Source organism: Rhea pennata, chromosome 8, assembly GCF_028389875.1.
Source record: "Rhea pennata isolate bPtePen1 chromosome 8, bPtePen1.pri, whole genome shotgun sequence".
Classification (NCBI taxonomy): Eukaryota; Metazoa; Chordata; class Aves; order Rheiformes; family Rheidae; genus Rhea; species Rhea pennata.
The window spans coordinates 11,271,039-11,291,363 of record NC_084670.1 but is presented as its reverse complement, the minus strand read 5'-3'; the positions used below and the strand labels follow the sequence as shown (position 1 = coordinate 11,291,363).

At 54.5% G+C, this 20,325-nt stretch overlaps 1 protein-coding gene across 1 annotated transcript; it reads left to right on the top strand.

Moving 5' to 3' along the window:
• The first annotated feature begins 1,967 nt into the window (after window positions 1–1,967).
• On the top strand, window positions 1,968–16,564 carry LOC134143562 (mucin-5AC-like). The gene is made up of 5 exons (XM_062581685.1): window positions 1,968–2,050; window positions 11,410–11,865; window positions 12,900–13,223; window positions 13,351–13,517; window positions 14,326–16,564. Exons 1-5 carry the CDS (start codon window positions 1,984–1,986, stop codon window positions 14,368–14,370), a joined length of 1,059 nt encoding a protein of 352 aa, XP_062437669.1. The 5' UTR covers window positions 1,968–1,983; the 3' UTR covers window positions 14,371–16,564.
• The last annotated feature ends 3,761 nt before the right edge of the window (window positions 16,565–20,325 follow it).

Here is a 20,325-nt window from a genome sequence, read left to right as displayed (position 1 = left end):
CTGTAACCTTGACAACTGAGAGCCACTATCTATAAGCCAGCTGAGACGGATATTAGTTTCGGAGTCTCTCCCGAGAGAGACCGGAGAAGGGACGTGAGTCAGAAGCTCGCGGGCGTCAGACGTGCTTGTGAACCCAGCTCCGAGCCGGCCGTGTGGGCGTCCCCTAAGCGCTTGTGTCCCCCCCGCCCAGGGACACGTGTTGGGGGGGGGAGCTGGAAATGCCCCACTCTTTCACTTACGAGGGGCAGCAGCATCCCAGCCACCCCGAGGTGCAGGGCTGGGTGTTGCTCGCTGCCGCGCTGAGAGCACGAGCCTGTCTGGCTTGAAGCAGATTTTGCTCCACTGTGTAGCTCTGCGGGGTCTGTGGGGAGCATAAGGCTGTTATAACTTCCAAACAAGTTGTAAGTATGCTCACAATAATTCCCCTAAGACCTAGGAAATTTGCAGAAGTCCTTACAGCTTCTGCTTGAACAGGAAGATGGCACTGTCATAGTTTGGGTGGCAGTAAGCAGCTAGAAACACATTTCCAAGGAGGAGGTGAGATTCAGTAGATTAAAAAAAAGAGAGAGAGAGAGAGAGGGAGAGAAAAGATTGCAATCAATTCTGCATCGGCACAGTCTGATCCAGCCTGTTTTCTACTACTTGTGTCAGAAGTCGGGGTGGGAGCTACTGAGGAGCCCCACATTAAAGAAGGAAGGCAAGACCCCATGGGGTACAAAAATACCTATTTCCCCCTTCCTCATCTCTCCCATGGTGCTGCAGTATCAGGACAGAGGAAGGGACCCGCAGTCCCGCCTCTACCAGAGCAGCCAGAAAGAGGGTCAGCAGGGATGGCGCCATGGGATGGGCCCCGTGGTGCCTCCTCAGCCCCTCAGCAGGGCCAGGGCTCACTCGGAGAGGAAGCAGTGAAGCCAAGGGATTTGCAAGGGGATTTTTGGTCCTTTCCAAGAGCAGCCTGAGGCATGTGGTGCCTTGCTTCATCCTTGCCAGCTGGCCACTGCCAGATTCATAATGGGTTTCTTCTTTGGAAATGCCAACCAGAAGAGAGTGGTCAGACTTGCTGAAGGATGGAGAGGTTGGCATAGGGGTTGTCTGGGTTTGTACCCAGGCTGGACTTTCCCTCACCCAGGAACCATCTCTTAGGGAAACAGCTTGGCCCTCACAGTGCCAGGACAGGCCTGGCCAGTCCCACAGGAGCTTGGCTCAGGCCCGGGGCAAGGTGGTACCCGTGGGTCCACCCGAGGCTGCAAGATGTCCCATGGCGGGCCTTGCTGCCTGGCCCCATTCCTGTAAGGGGGCCTGTGTGCAGACACATCACGGACTGGGGGAGCTGGAGGGGCAGAGCCAGAGGCCAGGGCCCAGCTGGGTTTGCTGGGGTGCCAGAGGCCTTGGGGGTGCAGGAGCAGAGTGGATGTGGGGCAGCACTGGAGGTGCCGGGGGGATGTGGGGCTGGATCAGGGGCGCATGGGAGAGGCCTGGGCATGATGGAGGGTGCGGGCAGGCCTGGGAATGCCAGAGGTGGTGAGGGACGAGACCAGGGGGTGCTGGGGGTGGTGAGCGACCGGACGTGGGGTGTCTGGGCACCAGGGTGCTACAGACAGCGGGGACCGGAGCAGGGGTCTGGGGCTGGACCAGGGGTGCCCGGGACAGTGAAGGATCAGACCGCGGGTGTCAGAAGTGGAGCAGGACCGGAGTTGGGGTGCCAGGGACAATGCGGGACCAAACTGAGGGTGCCAGGGGACGATGCGGGACCGGACCCTGGGAACTCAGAATGGACCCGGGGTGCCCGGGACCCGACCGGGGGTGCCCGGGGCAGGCCGGGCCGGGAGCGGAGCGGGGTGCCGGGGGAGGGGGGTGGCAGCGGGCCCGCCCCGCGCCTCCCTGCCCGGGGCCGGACCAGGCGGCGGCCGCCCCGCCCCGGCCGCGGTCCCGCCCCGCTCCCGCCCCGGCCCCACCGGCGGAGTCAGCGCGGATCGGCCCAGCATGGAGGGGACGCGGCGCGCCCTGCTCCGCCTCGCCGCCGCCTGCTGCCTGCTCTGCGCCCTGCCAGGTACCGGCGCCGCCGCCGTGCTCTGCCGGGGGGCGCCGGGGCTCCGGGAAGGGGGGTCCCGGGGATCGCGCCGGCCCGGCGCTCTCGGCGCGCCGGCAGCGCAGCCCGGTGCCACGGGGCGCCCGGTCGGGGCGAGCCGTCGGGGGCCGCCGCGGGGCCGCTTTTCCACTTCTCTCCCCCAAAACCCCGCGCTGGAGGGGGGCGGCTCTCGGGGATCCCCCCCCCCCCCACCACCACCACCCCGGCAGCCCTTCGCCATGCCGAAAACCTCCCGGGAGCAAACGGCCCGCGGGCCGCGGTGTGCCCCGTCTGCAAGCGCCCGCCCGCCGGGCCCCGAAACTTGGCCGGAGTTGCCCTGGCCCCGGCGGCTGCCGGCGGGTCCGCGGGAGATGCTGCCGCGGCCCAGGCGAGCGCCGCGCTCCCGCCAGGGCAGCGCCGACGGCACCGGCCGAGGCCTTGCCCGTGCGGGGCGCCTGGAGCTCGGCTCGGCTCGGCTCGGCTCGGCTCGGCGGGCGGGCGCAGCCCCGCTGCGAGCCCGGCCCCGGGCACGCCGCGGGAGGGGACGGGACGGGAGGCGACGCTGGGGCCGGGGCCCCCGCCGGCGCTCCCCGTCCGCATTTCGGGCCTGCTGCAGGGCCCGAGGGTGCTCGCCGTCCTCCGTCACCCCCGGGGCCACGAGCCGACGGGCAGGGCTTTGGGAAGCGAGCGTGTTCCTCTCGCTGCGCCTTGGCTGGTCATAGCGCAGCACGAGGAGCGGTAGGGAGCGGAGAGGTGACGCGGGGAAACCATCCCTCGTAGCTAGGTGGGCTGGCAAAACCCCAGCGTAGGCGCGTCTGTACCGGCGCGCGGCGCCGAGCCCCAAGCAGGGGCACGACAGCAGGCGCTCGGGCTGAGCTTTCGCACGCTGGATGCGGTTAGGCCGGGTTTGAGGTTTGAGGGAAGCAGCCACGGGACAGCCCTCCATACGTGTGCAAAGCCCGCGGTGACGCCTGTGCCGGCCACGCGTGGGCAGCTGCGCTCTCGTGGCATGCCAGGTGCTGGCAGAGGGTGGTTTGCAGCATGCAACTCGGGATTTCCATCAGCCGAGAAGGAACGGGAGTCGAGGGCTGCTGCCTGCCAGGGAGCACCCATGTCTTGGGGTGGTTCTTATCCCTTTTCCCCATGCTGATGGGCCCCAGCACACCAGGGTACCCCAGGAAGATCAACATCCTCCGCTGGCTTGTGGGAGCCCTCTTAGTGCAGGGCCCAACGCTCAGACTGCCAGGACATGCAAAATCCAGGTAAAGTCCAACATTAACGTTGTGTTGGACTTTACCTGGGATCCTTCATGCTTAGTGTCCCAATCTCAACTTCCCTCTGTGGCCTCAGGAAATGGCACCTGTGCAGTTTGCCTTCCCTTGTCCTCGTGGCTTTTGCATCTGTGGCTGGGTAGTTGCAGCCAGAGAGACCACGTTTCTACATGTTTTGTGAAAACAGGTGGCCAGGGAGAGATGCTGTCAATAAAAAAAAAAAGCCCCAAGTGGTGAGAGCAATCCTTGATGAGACACCAGAGATTCCAGGCTGGGCAATGATGATGTGCAGGGAAGGCTTCACGTGCAGGCTGGGCCCAAAGTCAACAGCCGCCAGCCAAACTGGACTTCTCTCCAGCAGCTCCCAGCACCACAAGCTGTTTTCTGCCCTGCTCCCAGCACTGATCCTCTTCAGACCCCTCTGTCCAGCAGCATCTGGCCCCGCTCCATATCTGGGTTTGCTCCAGACAGACACGGGAGTCAGTCCAGGATAGGGGGAAGCCACAGAAATCTCCATCACTCCGCTTGTCCAGGGCCTGATTTTCTTAATCATCGCCAGCATGCAAGATTACCCAGCTCCACTCTGCCTGTGGTGGGGCTTCCTGGGGCTGCTGGTCCACAGGATTTTCATTAAAAGGGTTGGGCTCACATGGACCTTTCCTGCTAGAGGCTGTTCCTGGGCCACCAGCATCCCTAAACCTGTAGGGACACCACATTTCTGAGACTTTTGCCTCTCCATCACACTTGGCTGACACAAGCCAATGTGTTGGGGAGCTTTTTGAGGGACACGTACACACTTTCTTTCCTTCAGAAAGTTACCTAATGACCCTACAGACCCCTTGGACCCTGGAGATAGTATTCAGGCCAGCTCTTTCCCAAAAGCAAAAGTCTTCCAGGAGGCTCAATAGCTGAAGGCAGCTTGGAGCTGATGCCATGGGCACTGCAGTAAAGCTGGGGCTGCCCTGCGGGGTGCGAATGAGGCTGCTGCATGGCAGCAGCAACTCTTACAAGGGAGCTAAAAACTGGATTTCACAGGGAACATACACCCCCCCCTCCCATTTTGGACTGGGAGCACTGGGTCCCTGCTCACCCAGGCCTCCACAGACCAGCCAGGAGGAGACTAAACCACTTGCTAAAGCACCCCCCGCTTCCGAATCACTTCTGAGCAGCGGGAACCCCCCTCCCTCCCACGACGCCCCATTAGTTCCCACGTGCAGCCCCGTACGCGGGTGCCGGGGAGCCTGGTCCTGCCCCGGGGCCGGCCCCACGGCTGCTCCCCCACGCTCAGCCCACCCCGGCCTCTCAATGCGGCCTTTCTTCACCGCCTGCGAAAATCCACTTCCTCCAGCAGCGTTCGCCTTAAAAATAAAAGCCCCGGAGTCACTCTGGGCTGGGCGTTTCGCTGTCTGCCGCCTCCCCGAGCAGAGGGGACCCCGCAGGGTGCATAAAGCCCCGTCTGTCGGCGCCCGGGGCCAGGCGAGCAGGCGACAGGCGCCGTCTCGCCCCCGCGGCGCCCGGCCGGCGGCTGCCGGCACCGAGGGTGCCGCTCGGGACGGCTCTGCCCCGCTGCATCCCCGGCTGCTTCTCCCTGCTGCTTCCAGAGCCACCTTCCACGTGGGAAAAGGGTCCAGTTCTTCCTTGTGCTCTTTCCCGTGCAAGGAGGGACGTCACCTCCTCTCGACAGGGGCACGGGGCTCGGCACAGCTGGGTTCCCCTCCCGGGCCCCGGTGAACCGCTCGCCTCCTTCAGCTCCCTTGGCCCCAGCCCTCTGGGCACCCGGTGGAAGGAGCTGCTCGGGCCCAGGGCGGCGTCTCGAGGCCCCTCTCGAGCCCGCACGTCACCGGTGCCCCGGAGGGGCTGTTTGGGGGCCGGCGGGGTCATGATGTCCAGGCTCCCCCCAGATCGCTGCGTGCTGGAGACGGCGTTAGGGCAGCCAGGTGCCCTGCTGGCACGGGGCTGCTATTAAGGCACTTGGCTAATTAATTTTCTCCTAACGATGTGAGCGCTTCCTCCGCTGCAGCTGCGACCGCCGAGGCGATCGGGGGCCAGGGCTGCCTGATGCCAGCAATCCGCACCGCTGCTGTGTTTATCGGGGCTGCAAAGACTGAGGCGCAGAGCAAACTGCGCAGGAGCCGCTGGGCACCCTCCTGCCGGGCAGGGTGCTTCACGGTCCCACGCAGCCCGCGGAAAATAACCGGCCGGTTCCCCGTCTGCCCTGTCCGGGGTGTTCGGGCCAAGGGCCCTGGCTCCCCTTTTCGCTTCCTGGCGCGTAAAGTCCGAGGCTCGGCGTCTGGCCGCGGGGCTGTCCCTCCGCGGAGCGCCGTATCTAATCCGAGCCGAGTCTCGTGCTCCGCTCGTGGCCACCTGCCTGTCGGGCTGCAGGGAGCTTCTCGGGCAGGAGAGCGGCTTTCTATTCCCGTCCCACCGCAGCCATCGCTTTGCAACGCGCCTGGCCGGTTTCCAGGGTCGCCTCTTGGCACCTCGCGTTTCGCGGCACGCGCCGCGGGGCACGGCCCCGCTTGCCGGGGCCGCGGGGGGTGAGGGCAGCGCTGGCTGCTGGAGCGGCCCGTGCCGCGGCGCCCAGAGACCGCTGCGGACACCGCGTCTCTTGCTGACGCTTTGCCTGGCTCGCCGGCAAAGCGAGCCAGGCAAATTTAGGGATTAATCACCCTAAATCTTTGCTCGAACGCCGATGAGATGCAGCAGCTGGCTGCTAAGCCCCGGGCCCTGCAGCTGCCGTGTTTTTCCCGAGGGTCGGGTAACCCGGCCGCGGGCTCCCACAGTTGGGCGCCTCCGCTGTGGTCCCCACGCGGGCGGCGGGGACCGGGCTGTCCCTGCGCCCCATGTGTGGGCTTCTTGCAGCAGACAGCCCATCGAGGCCCTCTCCGCCGTGCCGGGGACAGGGACGGTGGCAGCATCAGCCCCTCTGCTGGCAGGGAGCCCGCAGCAAAGTGCATCCCGGCGGGAGCCTGCCTCCAGCCAGGCGTCAACCTGGGGCGGGGGCTTACTTGGTGGCCCGTCGTACCAGATCTGCATCTCTGCATCCCACTTGGCTGTGTGGGGGTGTTCGCTGGGTGGCATCCCCGGGAGCGGCCGGCAGCTACCGGAAGGGCTTGAGGAACCTTGTCTGCCCCGTGGGGCTTTTCACTTCTGGGCGCTGAGTGAAGGAGGGAGAGGCAGGCTGGGCTGGCGTTGAATCAGCAGCTGCTCCAGTTCTGCTTTTAAGTGCAGTGAAGAGCCTTGGTTTGAAATCCCACTGCACGGTCTTATTTGCGTTTATACTTAAGCTCTTTTTTCCTTGAAGAGGTTGTTTTAATTACTGTTGGTTGGTAACCATAAAAACGTAATAACTGGCAACAAAAGGTAATTTCTGCAGTTAATGGAGTACTTTGCTAAGGAAGAAGATGTAATTGCTTAAATACATTACAGGTTACAGCTTATGCTCTTACTCTTTAAACATTGTATGAATTTTGCATTTGCCTATGTTGTTCATGACTTTTTACACTTAAACAGAAATGGGATTCAGTATGTGCACAAAAATAGCATTTTAGAGGGTTTTGCTTGCCTTTTTGAATGTATCAGAGTCGTGGTTTGAAACATGTTCTGTATGAAGCCAATTTAAATGAAGTGCTAGCTACAGAGAGTGGCGGCCTGCATGGGAAGATGTGTTAGCTTGCGACAGTCCTGCTCTCATGGGTCACTTTTTCTGAAATCCTAGGCTGACTTTCCCATCTCTCTGTGCTCAGCTCTCGTGGGTCTCTGCACTGGTGGTGACTGCAACTCCAGGCTGATGCTCTGCTCTCCCTTGAGTCAACCGGTCCAGCTGGGGCCCTGCTCCATCTCACTGCTCTATTTTCTTAGGGAAACATTTGGACCTTGGAGTATCTGCTGTGGCAGGGGGTGAGACCAGGCTGGATGGAGGAGACCTTCCAGCTGAGGTTTCTTTGCACCCGGCCAAGCCAGCTTGGAGAGGGTGGCCAGGGATGTGGCATGCAGGCTACGGGGAGATGGGATGCCAGAGCTGTTTGTCAGGCAGCATCTTTCCCTGGCTAATCACAGCATGGCTTTGCCTCCATGCGTGCAAACCTTACACGACCCCTTGCTTGGCCTCAGCCCTGAAGCTTGGGCAGAGAGCACCAAGTGGGATAAGCCCCATCTCCTGCAGCCCAGGCTTCCTTCATCCTTCTCTCTTACGGCTTCTTTATCCTGTGTCCACCCCAGAGCCGGTGGGAGCTCGGGCTGGTGCATGGAGGTCCGTCAGTGCTGTCAGTTGTGCTGGGAGCGGCCTGAAGCCAAGGGCTGATCTCGGAGGCCTGCTTTCCCTCCCGGAGCGGGGAGCGCTTCCCACCCATTCCCGCCCCAACACGGGGGCTTCCTGGCCAGTTGCACCCGAACTCCCCTGGGGCCGCTCTTTTCCCTGACCCCTCCATTTCCCAGGCGGAGGTCACTGCAGTCAGCACAGTCTGATCAGGGCTGCCGCTCCAAAATCCCACAGCCCTGCTCTTCCGTGGCCTGAGATTGCTGGTTCCCGCCACAGTGAGGCCGAGCCAAGCGGTGAGCAGGGCCCACAGAGGCAGGAGAGCGGCCGTAGCCAGGGGCCAGCTGCCTTGGCATTTGGCATAACTGCTGTATCAGAGCCCTTGCTCTGAGCTGGTCCAGCTTATCTGCTTGGATTATGGTCATTATTGCTTTGGAATGGTGTAAGGGTGACAGGCTTCGCCAGCCGTCTTGGCATACTGCAGCTTCCATCCTCGGAGGGCTCCAGGGGAGGCCAAGGTAGATTGGCCACCCCAACTCCTTCCCTCTCCACCTGAGACTGGAGGGGCCTGTTCCCACCTGGAGTCATGTCTGCAGGTGCCCGTCGTGGCAGTGCCCGAGGCAGCGCAGCCAGAGCCTCGCTGGCATCCGGCACTGGGAGCAGAGCTCCTCCAGGAAGATGCCAGTGTAACAAGCTCTGACCTATGTCTCTCTAAGTAACCCACAAACAGCTGAAAACATCAGCGCTCGGTGGCTGGAGCACCAAGGACAGCCCTGGAAGCTGGGGATTTTCCCACCTGTTGGACACCAAGGAGCCAGCAGAAACCCCAGTGGCTGGATGCTGGGGAGCCTAACACAGCAAGAGGCTTGTCAGGTCTCATCCAGCCACTGCTGGCTGTTTTGGCTTTGCAGCGAGCCGTGCTCTCCCCCATGGTGCTGCAGGGTTTGCTCAAGGGTAGGTGGGAATGGGTTGCAGCAAGTGCCTGTTTTGGTGATAAATCTGTGGAAAACAAAACTGTGATGCTGCAACAACAGTGTAATCTTAATTCAAAGCAAATCTTAATTCAAGACCTTGGAAGAGGGTAATTTTATTTTAAAACAAAAATGAAGTAAAACTCATTGGTGCTCCTGCTTTCATAGGCATGTGCTTCCAAGCACCAAGATGCCCTGTGTTTCCTATTTCCCTGTTCCTACCACCTCTTTCCTTTGGTGCTTTGTGTGGTGACTGTACAGGCTTTGGATGCACCCCTCAGGAAGGGACAGACAGCCATAGTGATCTTTTGTCTGTCCATCCCTGAGTGATCACTGTCCTTTTGTCTCCTTGACCATCTTGTGGCTTCTGCCTTTTTCTCTTATCTTCCCACCATCATCTCTTAATGGTTTGAGTCTCATCTCTTAATGGTTTGAGTCCTTGTTAGCCTGCTTTAGGTTCTCCTTTGTTTCCTGGGCTGGGTGTGCTGGGCTCAAGGACCTGCTAATGCAGGTGCCATGGACTCTGCCCTGCTCAGAGGCTCCAAACCTGCCAATCTCAACATCGCTATTGCGATTCTCTACAAATGGGGTTTTGCACGCCACATCCCTGCAGTGCCGCATCCCTATGTCCTGCTCCCACATGTGCTGTCACTACAGCACGAGCTCTTCCCAAATGGTACCATTACGTTGTTGCGGGATGCAGGGACAGAGCAGCCCGTCAGGGCAGGAGGAGTTACAGAGGGGAAATATTACTCCCCTCAGCTCTGCTTCCCGCAGGCGCGGGGAGCTGTGTGCATGACCCACGGGCTGCGGTGGCCGTGCCGCAGGCAGCGCTCCCGTGGGGACACCAGCCCGCAGCACCGGAGCGGTGCTCTGCTGTGGAGGACTTGGGCTCTTCTGCCTCCTCCTAGTTTTCCTTTCCTGGTCAGAAAATGGCACAGCTGGGGCAGAGCTGCTCAGGCCGTCGTGCAAGACAGCTCTGCCCAAATCCTTTTGGGGCCCTGGTTATAGCTCGCCGCCGGGGCTGCCGTCGGGCCGTTATTCCAGGCAGGACGCAGCCGGGCTTGCTGCTGGCCATGCACCCGCAGCAGCTGTGAAGCGGCTGTTCATGCCCAGCCTGGATCCCTCGACATTCCCAGCGTGAGCTCCGGAGCTGCAGGGATGTCGCCCAGCGAGCAGCACCCCGAACTGCAATGCCGGAGATTGTCACGTGAGGAGCTGCGAGCTTCGGGCATGCAGCGCCCAGTGTTTTCCTCCGAGGTATCACCGTCGTAAGCGTATCCTCCACCTTAGCGCCCAAAGTTTGCTCTACGTTCAGAGGCACGTTCCAGCTGGATCCAGGCACGGGCGAAGGCGCTTTCGGTCATCGCGTTTAACTTGTCCCAACTTGAGACCGCTCTTGAGAGCTAATTCCCCAGCCGTGTCGAGTGGCGTTGCCCTGCTGGCTCGTGCTTCCCCGCGCGAGCCCGGGTGGGCCAGGGGCCCCGGCAGGGGCAGCGCGTTGCCCTCTAGCCCTGCTTCCCGGGTCCGAGCTCTCCCGTGGAAGATGCTTTGTGTCTTTTTCTTAGGGCTTGTTAAGTGCTGTAAGTAGAGAAGAGTGCCCATAACCGTGTTCCTTCTGAAAAGCTTTTAAAAGCTGCTGAGATTTTTCCCAAAGCCTTGGTACTGGCGTGGTCTGCTTTGTCGGCAGATGAATATTCCTCTATTTCAGCATCTGCCTCGGATGCTTCTCCAGGACAGAGAGAGTGGGCATAAAGATGGAATTTTCTTCAATACCTTTATTTTTTCCTGCAGTTGGCTTGTCATGCCTCAGTGGCTTGGGTAGAAACTTGGGACAGAAATAGTCAAAATATTGGCCCTGCAATGTTTTTAAATTGCCTGAAGAGGCCACGCTGATGTGGCTACACTTTTCTGCTGTTTTTTCCTGTTCACACCCTTCCAGAAGTCTTCGCTCCCGAGATCCGTGTTTGTTCGCTGGCGGCGTGGGAGCTCTGTGGGTTTCCTCCTCCTGCGCGCGGGCGCGCTGTCTGGCGGCGGCGGCCCCGGGGGATCCTTGTGCGTGGCGGGTCCCTGCGCAGGAGCTGCCCCGCTTTGCTGCAGGCTGAGTCGCTCCCATTTCTATGACAACGGTCACACTTTATGGTGACGATGTGTTCATAAATAGCTCATGAAGGCGGCTTCCTGAGCGTAACCCTGGCTTCTATACCGTCTTTGTTAGCGGGAGTACTCCCTTACTACCTATTTTACCTTTCCTTCTAGCAGCAAGCCTGGGCTGCTTGCTGCTGCTAAGATGGTTAGCAACATGTGCTTCACTCTTGCCAGCCACAGACTTTCTAAACATCAGTTTTCTACAGTTTGTTGGACCAGGGAAGATAGAGGAACTACTTCCACTTCTTCCCCCACTTGCTTCTTTCTCTCTCTCTCTCTCTCTTTTCTTTTTTTTTTCCAACCACTTCTGACTCTTGACTCTTCTTCCCTTTCTCAATGAACCAAGGAAGACTAAACTAAGTTTCCTGCAGAATCATGTCTCAGGTGATACTTAAAATCATCTAAAAGGGTGCCCCTGGGTAGAGTAGAGGGTGTAGAGACAGTAATAGCCAGGGGGGGCTTTTTGGGGAGGAGGAAAGACAGGCCCTTGGAGCTGCCCCTGCCCCACGGGGGCCAAGAGGGCAGAGGGGCTGCCTGAACCCCTTCCTGAAGCTGTGCTTCCCGTGTGAAAACCTGTCCTGCATTTGGAGGCAAGGGGATGGAGAGATTCAACTCCTGGCCTCTCCCTCTGCTTCTCCTCTCCGCATGGGACCTCTGACAAACTTTGCAGTATTTCTTATCTCCCTTCCCTAGGAGAGGGGCAGAAGACAGGAGAAACTTTGGTGACACCGTCACCTTTTCTCAGCACAATGCCAACCTCACACCAGCCTGGTGAAGCCGCTGAACCCAGTCCAGAGACTACCACCATTCCTGAAACAGGCTCAGAAAAAAACATGACTGCTGCAGTGGCCAATGGCACTGGAGCCCCTGCTGCAGAGGAGAGTGCCTCCATCTCCACTCCGAACGTGCCAGGCACCGAGGCAGAGGGACTGCAGAATTCTTCCACCTCCAGCCCAGGGGATGTCACGGTTACAAATCATGAGCACCACAACACAAGCCTCTCAGTTAACAGCAGCACTGAAATCCCTTCCTCAGATGCCAGTACTCAGGAGGAAAATGCACCTGGCCATGAAGGCACAGAGTCTTCGAGCACAACAGAAGTGGGTGCAGGCAGTACAGCCCCAGCATCTCCACCAAACAGTGTGCCAGGTGAGGTTTTGCCTTTCCCAGCTCTGCAGAAAGTCTTGCTCCAGGAATGCACAACCTGAACTCGCAGCACTGAATGTCATTCGTCCCCCTGAACTCTGCTGGGAATCGGAGAAGGGGGGGGATGCAGAGAGAGTCATTAAGCACGTCCTGGTAAATGGGGATGACTTGCTGAGGTGCTGTTGGCTCAGCACCCTACTTGCAAGCCCCTTCATGGTGTTAATTGTGTTGGCTGCTTTCCAGCGAGGTGACTGAATGCATGCCACGAAGGCCGTTCTCTCTCTCATACAAACCAAGCCCTTTTCCTCCCAGATATACATGTGCTGCGCACACAGTGCCACTGAGCAGCCCCTGTCAATTCAGTGCCCTTGCAGCACAGCTCCGGAGTGCTGCCCAGCTGGGGTGCCAGGGCTGGGAGCCTGCCAGGAGCCTTAGTGATGCCTGCAAAATGGGGCAGAGCATCCTTCTTCCATGTCGGATGGAAATCCCCATGTGCACAACAGCCAGGCGGCCCAGAGCAGCTCTGTGGGAGGCTCATCCCGCTGATGCTGGCATCCCATCACTGCCTCCCTTAAGACGGGACAGAGATGAGGCAGCCACAAGCTCCAGCTCGCCCGCGTGGGAACTGCGACCTTCAGATCCCTCTGGACAGCGGGGGGGACTGGCTCCAAGAGGCCATGGTCCCTGCTCTCAACAGCCCTGGGGCCTCATAGACTGTCACACACCCCTGATGTGAAGCATGTATTGATTGACCATTGATTTGCATGGTGTTTATGCAGAACTGCATCCTTCGCCCCAGCTCATGTCACAGGGTCCTGCTGCTGTGACACACACATACAGCCTTGGGAGATGCCACTATCCAGTCCTGGTGCTGCCCTCCACAGAGAGACTTTTGCTCTGGGGTGGTCTCTAGCTTTCCACAAAGCTGCTTAGGGCTTCCCTGCTCATCCTTCATTCCCAGGGTAGGACAGGATTTATGGGCCCTACGCCATGTTTGGGGTTTATCTTTTAAAATAACTGTCCGTCCCTATTTACAGCAACAACCAACAGCTCGCACCTGGGATCTTCTGACAGTCAGATCGTGGGGTCTACAACAGTGAGATCTGGGACCACATCAGGGATGAGCCCTGACACAGAGACAAGCACCATGGAGCCACAAACTACCTCTGCTCCCTTCTCCACCAAAGGGAGTATGTCTTCTGCTACCACCTCCAGTGCTGCGACAGTGACTCTCGTTGTGACCACCTCCACTGCTAGCAGCACAGCTGCTGTCAGCACCAGTGCATCTGCACTAAAGCAGCCAGTAGAGCTTGTGCATGAGAAAGCTTCTGTGTTGGACGTTGGCGATGATAAAAATCCAGGTAAATGCTCTGCTTTTGTCCCTGTCTTCCTAAAACTTGAGTGCTGGGGAGGTCCAGAAAAGACAGGGTTCTGCTACTCCAGCTGGATTTCCTTTGGCCTTACTCCCCTGGTATCTGTGCCTTGCAGAGCTGCCCAGCTTTCCTTTGGCCGAGACAACAAGGGCTGATCCCTTAGTAATCGCAGTGATCTCTGTCTTCATTGTCATGGTGGGCATCCTGGGCCTGGTGGCCTTCTTGAGATATCGCCAGCACAACAGCCGCATGGAATTCCGGCGCCTGCAGGACCTACCTATGGTGAGCAATGCCTTTGGCCCAGCCTGGCACAGTCGGACCTGCTACAGGCTCTTGGCTGTTTTGCAGTTCCCCTTCTGCTACACTGGCAACATTTGGCGTAGTTGTAGCACTGAAAATGCTTATCAAAACCCCTGGTCCCTCTCTTTATATTCAGGGTTTGCATCAAACCAGCATTTCTCAAGGTTGACCACTGAAGAGGCTCTCTGCCTTCCCCTCGCTCTGCAGGGTAACACTTAGAGGTTAAATGCAGGAGGAAGGGGAGCACACTCCAAATTTCCCCTGAAATGACACTTTCCTATCTCTTCCTATGCTCAACTTGCTGGATGCCTATTACAAAGCAGATCTTGTGCTCTGTTCCAGGGGAGTTTGTCTGTCTGTCTGTATTTTATTCTTTGGGATATAAAAAGACGAGGGCTTCAGAGGTTGGAGTAGCTCTGAGGAGGCTGCAACTAACTCACTATGCTTTCTGGGACAAGGCACACTGATTCCCTTCTGCAGCTGGCAAGAAAGCTGATGCTATTATAAGCTGAGTGGAGTTTCTCACAGCCAGGGTTTTCCACATCCCTACAGCAGGCAGGCTCTTCCTGCGTAGGGCTCTTCTTTCCAAAAGCTGCAGCAGAAGGGCAGAGCAAATGCCCAAAGATCCAGGAATTGCACAGGAAAATCATTTGGTTTGATGGCCGGGCAGATGGCCATGCAGTGACAGTGAGGATGGCATGACTGTGCTGCCCGCACAGCACGCCTCCAGGCTGTTGCTGTGTGCCATTGTGCAGACAGCCCATTACAACATGATCTTTTCTGCTTCTAGGATGACATGATGGAGGACACCCCCCTCTCCCTCTACAGCTACTAGACAGCCAGACTGAACTTCCCAGGGGAGAAGGCCTCGAGGACTTGGTCCCAGATGAGCTGCTGAGGAACGAGTGGCTGTGATTTGCACACGACTGAAAGATCTTTTTCAAATGGCTTTTGGTTTTAGACTTTTCAAAATATTTCAATGTTGAAGTTTTTATGCTGGGAATCAGAGCCCAGGTTTGGCCCTTTCCTCCAGGCTCTCCTTGAAACAATGCCCTGAAGAGGTGCTTTCTCCTTTTAGTGTTGTGGCCAGTTAGCCAAGACAGTGTTTGGCAGCATGCTCCCAAGGGACTCTTCTGCCCCTCTTGGCAACTGCTGCTTCCAAAGGAAGTGGGCAAGTGATCCATATAAGAGCTCTTACACTGGTGGTGTCAGCACAGTGCCAGCAAAGGAGACTGTTGCTTCCTGAGGGACCTGAGGATGGGGAGATCAGTTCTCTTGGGCTCCCTCTTGTTCTGTACTTTAAGTTTTTTTTTTTTCCTTGCACTTTTTTTGTTCCTGTTTCAGCTTTAGTGCTGGATTGGGCACTGTCCATCCTAAAATGCCTGCCAGGAGGATGGCAGACTGCTCTGCTTCCTTCCTACCTCTATACCTTTCTCTTCAACCAGGAAAAACAGCTTTGTGACCACTGGAGAAGTGCCCTTGCTACGTAATGTTGCTCTGAAGTTGCCAAGAGGGAATGAACATAATTTTAGTATAAGGTTTGATAGGACTCAATCAATTGCCAATTAGACACACTAATTTGGTCTCACCAAGATCAGGAGTCTGCGTCTGCCATAGTTGATGCTTTCAGCATATGCATAAACTCCTCACCCAAGTTCAGTAAATGCTTTAGTCCATTTCCCTTTCTGGATTGACACATACCTTTCCTCAGGTACCTCCCATTTTGCTGCTAGCATCTCATTGCTGAAAGTTGTACAAAATTAGTACTGTACTATCCCTCCTCTATTAGTGCAAGATCTAAATTCCTTTATTTTCTAATGTTGGTCTTTGAGGCCAGTTCGTGTCTTGTCATGAGGACAAATCCTGGATGCAGGTGCCTTCCTCCTGTTCCCTTCGTAGGTGTTAGGATGCTTAGATTATGCCTTTTTGCCTCAAAACATCCTTGCTGTAAACTGCATCCAAGGTGTTGCACCAAGGCTCCTGAGCTCCCTCAAAGGGCCAAAGCCTCTGAGTGCAAGTCTGAGGATCTTCGCATGTCCTGTCTTTAGGAAAAAAAAAACAATTTGCGCATTGCAGGATTCCAAGTGTTGTACGGAAGACTTCATGTAAGTAACACCCATTCCCATTTTCTAATTCACATTTGATGGCAGGTAAGAGAAACATGTGCCCATCTCCCCTTCTCTAGACTGATTTTTGATGAAGCCAGTTGCTCCCTCAAGAGCAACAGCAAGGGCTAGAGATCTTCTATCACATTGCTCTTACAAACTGCAATCTCCCTTCTCCCTTCAGGGGCAGCACTCACTGACCCCCAACAAAGGACAGGCTCTTGCCTCACTAGCAAAAATACCTTCTTCCTCCAGTTATTTATTGCTCATACTAGTGCAGAAGGAAGGGAAAGGGGAATTTCCCCACCAGCAAGGCTCAAATTAGTAATCTCTATAAAACTCAAAGATGGGGCTGCCTGTAGAGAACTTGTGTGGGTCAAATAGATGAACTGGCTAAGGCATTAGTTCTCCTTTCCTGCATTACTGCTTCCCAAGTAGCTGACAAATGACCATAGCACAGTTCTGGTTCAGCTGTTGGCTTTGGGCTTGTGTGTTTACTCTAAGGATGCCCGGTACAATAAGGAAGAAGGGTTGGTTCCCTCCTCCTAATATTACATGAAACTAAAGGGCAATTGTCACTGCTCCAAAGCTTTTGTATCAAGTGTTGTCTGCACAGAGCAATCTCCCTAGCTACAGGCTTGTTTCCCCTGCCGTAGGGCAGGGTGCTACTGGTTTTTGGCACAAAAGAGAGGCAAGTTAGTTGTGGAAAATAAAACTCCATCCTCGCTGAAACTGGTGTAGGCTGGTGTAGCTGGAAAGAGTCTCTGCACACAACCCAAAATGCAGGGGCTGGTTGTTCTGGTTTCCCATCCATCACTGTCCAGGTGAGGAAGAAAACTCGCCAAACACCAAAGTGCAACTTTCTCTGTAAAATATGTTAATAGTGGATTTTTTTCTGCAATAAAGTTACAAATGCCAAAGGTTTCCCAGCTCCTTATATTTTCATTGCAGACTTCTAGCTGAAGAGCTTTCAGAGACCACAGTGAATTTTGTGATAGATAAACAGCAGTAGTTTGGGGTAAGAAGACTCAGTGAAAATGCCAGACACCTACAAACCACAGCTCTCTAGGGCTCAGGACACCAGCTCCCATTTGTGTTGCTTCTTGACAGAGTTGTTCCCTCTTTATTTCTGGATTTCATTGAGATTCATACCTATGCAGTTAAATCAGATGGAATCTCTCTTAAAGAGCTACACTAGACCCAGAAATCTGAAATACATGCCTTGACATTCTCCTCCTTTGCCTCCGATTTAAGATTACTTTACTATTCTCATCTGTTGTCAACTGTAATCCCAAACTATCTACAGAAACATCCTCAAAGTCAGTCTAATCCAAGCCTAACTAACATCTGTCATGCTTCTTCCTACAGTACAGGAGAAAAAGCAAACTGAAATAACACACTCCTTTTTGCTTAGCTTTATAGCTGTTTTGAACTGTTCCCTTTAGAGCTCAGACCTACAGGGAGGTAAGCACTCACAGCTGGTTTCAAAAGCCCATCTCTTACTATAGAGCTGGTAACGTCTCTCCTAAGCTAAATTTGTTACAATGCTTAGGTGAAATAGCCCAGCTCACCGTGTTATGGATCTGTTGTGTTATAGGACTTCCTCCTGCAAAAGCAAAACTACTTGGGCATTGAAAAGCCTGAATTTTTGAAAGTACTTCCATTAGGGCTCTAGAAAAGCAAATCCTTGGAGATCTACAACAAGGGCTGAGCCAGAATACTTCTTTGCCAAAACCCTTACTGAGTAATCTGAACAGTTTCAGGGGGTGATCTCTCAAACCTGCAGAGATTTCCATCCTGCCCCAAAGATAAAGCCATACAGAACAGAAGAACTAAGTGACAGAACAAACATGCTATAGCTAAGCCAGACTTCTCAGGTCTGAAGTCAGCATCATGCTAGTTTATGTTGGGGAATCCTCTTTCCTGCCCTGCCCTGTCCATCATGAATCCCCTTCAGAGCTGATTTTTGCTCTGCTGAACAAAGAGTGGAGCTGTGTTGTCGTAAGCTAGCACAGAGCAACCTGCATTTGCTGGAGAAGCAGCAGCCAGGCTTCTACAGGCAGCCACCTCTGGGAGGCATGAGGCTGCTGCCTTTGCCCAGCCAAATTCTGACCTCCCAACCTTGTTAGGCAATCTCTGAGGCTGCCAGGTTTGAAGATGGAACATGAGACAGTTGTGTGGGCTTATCTTCCTCATGCAGTAAAGCAAACTTTGACAGAAGAAAAAACTTTGTCAGAGAAGTAGAGTCTGAGAACTACCTTCTCTGCCCTCTTCCTCCCCTCTCCAGGCTCATGTTTGAAGGGAAGGGTGTTTGAGCAGCTGAAGAGTGACAGTGCTGCTGGAAGTGCTGTACCAAGGGCAGAAATACCTGTGCTACATTCTAGTTCTCTGCCCACCCAAGTTGCTGCTTCATGACTCAGTGTGTGTCATTTAGCTTGGACACTGTGCATCTTCTCTATCATGTCACATTGCAAGTCTACAGATGAGGCTATAGACTCCACAGAGGCAGAGAAACTGCCACAAGGTGCACTGAAGTGGACAAAGCAGCACATGAAACAGGAAAGACCAACAACTCCACAAGGCTCTCCCATGGGTAAGTCCCCCATGCTCACCACCTCTTGAAGCAGAAAGAAAGAAGCGTTGCACTGATCCAGGGAGCAGGACTACAGAAGTAAGCCAGCGAGGCAGAGCAATAAACTTTCAGTAATGAAGCTTATGAAATGATGCATAACCTGAGAAGCTTTTAGCCAGTAGCCAAGAAGAGTTGTTCTTATTCCCAGAGGAGAAGAGAAAATGCCTACTGTCATCTCCCAGACGGCTAGGAAGGAAACAGGAGGCTGCACGCCTCCACATTATTTATACTTAATTTTCTATGACAATATTCAATTCAGTGTAAATGTGGATTTGTCATGGGGGCTAGGGGGAGGGGTGCTTCTAAGCCTACCTCTTGAACCTCTGCCAGGGATGTTTCCATCTAATTGCTACTTCTGCTTCACTGCAGTAGCAGAAAGTGAAAGCGAGATCTTCTCTCCTATCCTCCCTTCCAACTCCTCCAAAGAAAAGAATAATAATTTCTTTCCTGTCCATAGAACAGCCAAATTTGTGAGCATACTGATATGTTAGCAAGCAATAAGCAAAGCTGTAAGACTATGACTGCTTAACATCCAAGTGTCTGTCAGTGTTAGGCCCTTATTTGTAAGCTTCATTCAGAACAAAACAGATCTTTAGTACTAGCCACTTCTGGCCTCTGAAGTTTGGCATTAAGCACTGCTTTCATAGCTTTTTAAACCCCTAGAACACTGCAAGATGATCATGACCTTCAAACTTCCCATCTTATCACAATTAAATGAAGATCCTTCCCCAGTGTAGTGCTGCAGGGGACATATTTACTCTTACTCCTGACAAAAAAAAAAAAAAAAATAAAATAAAGGAAAAACTTTACCAAAAGTACAACTTGAAAACAGTCTCAGAAGGTAGTTAGATCTGCCCACAAAAAGATGTCTCAACTGTGGGCAGGATATACAGCTTGCAAACCAGATCCCCTGCCACAGCTTATTTTGCAATGTTAATAAACTTTTACAAGCAGTCATTAACTACTCTCTAAAGGAAGCACAGCTCTGACCCAAGCCCAGATAGGGTGCCAGGCAGTGTCATAACTTGATAATTTGTGCATTTTAAGGACAAAAGGGATTAATGTACTCATCTGCATGGCCTTCCCTGTGCTTATTCCCACTTCCCGTTTAATAAAAACACTTAGCACAGGTCTGCTTCATGTGCACCAGCAGCTTAACAATGGTTAGCCTCAGTTCCTCTGTAATAATTTTTCTTTTGAAAGACCCATCAGCCAAATAACTCCCTGAACCACAAAACCAGCACGATCTTGATCAGACAGGCAGTAGTTACAGCTGCAAGAAAATAAGTATGTGTCTGTTCCTAGTGTTCAGCTCTCTCTCTATTTACAGGTAGACCCAATCCCCCACCCACAGTTCAAATAAAGAAAGAGCTAAGCAACCAGAAGCATCCTCCCAGTCATAAAACAGGTCTCCCTGTGATGAACTGCTCAGAATTAATATATCCCTGCAGCAGAAGCCTTTTGCCAATGCTCTTTGAACTATAATGGAACATCTGTTGACAATCTCCTGCAGGGTAGCTTCTCCCCTCCCCAGTTTTAATCCTAACTCCTTTAGAAGTACTTTTGTTCTGAAATTAGATACATTAGTTGCCACAGGATGACTCTCACAGGCTCCAGAGTGTTTCCTTTCACACTGGTCTTTTCTGGGGGCTGTAGAGAGGGGGGTAAGCAGACAGCTATTTTTGGTATTTTTTTTGAAAACTCGTTCTTACGTCAGAATCACAGAAACTCTGGATGCTAAATTACAGGTTCTGCTTGGAACAAGACAAGGCTCTTGGGTTCCGGAACACATCTTTCAGCTATATTTAAACAATTCATTTCATTCAAAGAAGGATTTTACTAGGACAATTGCAAAATTAGCAAAGTTTTGCTTCATATGAATCCTATGCTTTCTGATCACAGAGATCAAGCCACTAACCTGATCAGTGCTTACACTTTGCAACTGGTAAGACTGGGGGCAGGATAAGAGTTGTCACTACTTTTTTAAAGGATCTCAGACCTGTAGGTGATAGGCAATCATGCCAAGTGTTATTTGTGGCTGGCTGGCAGAAAG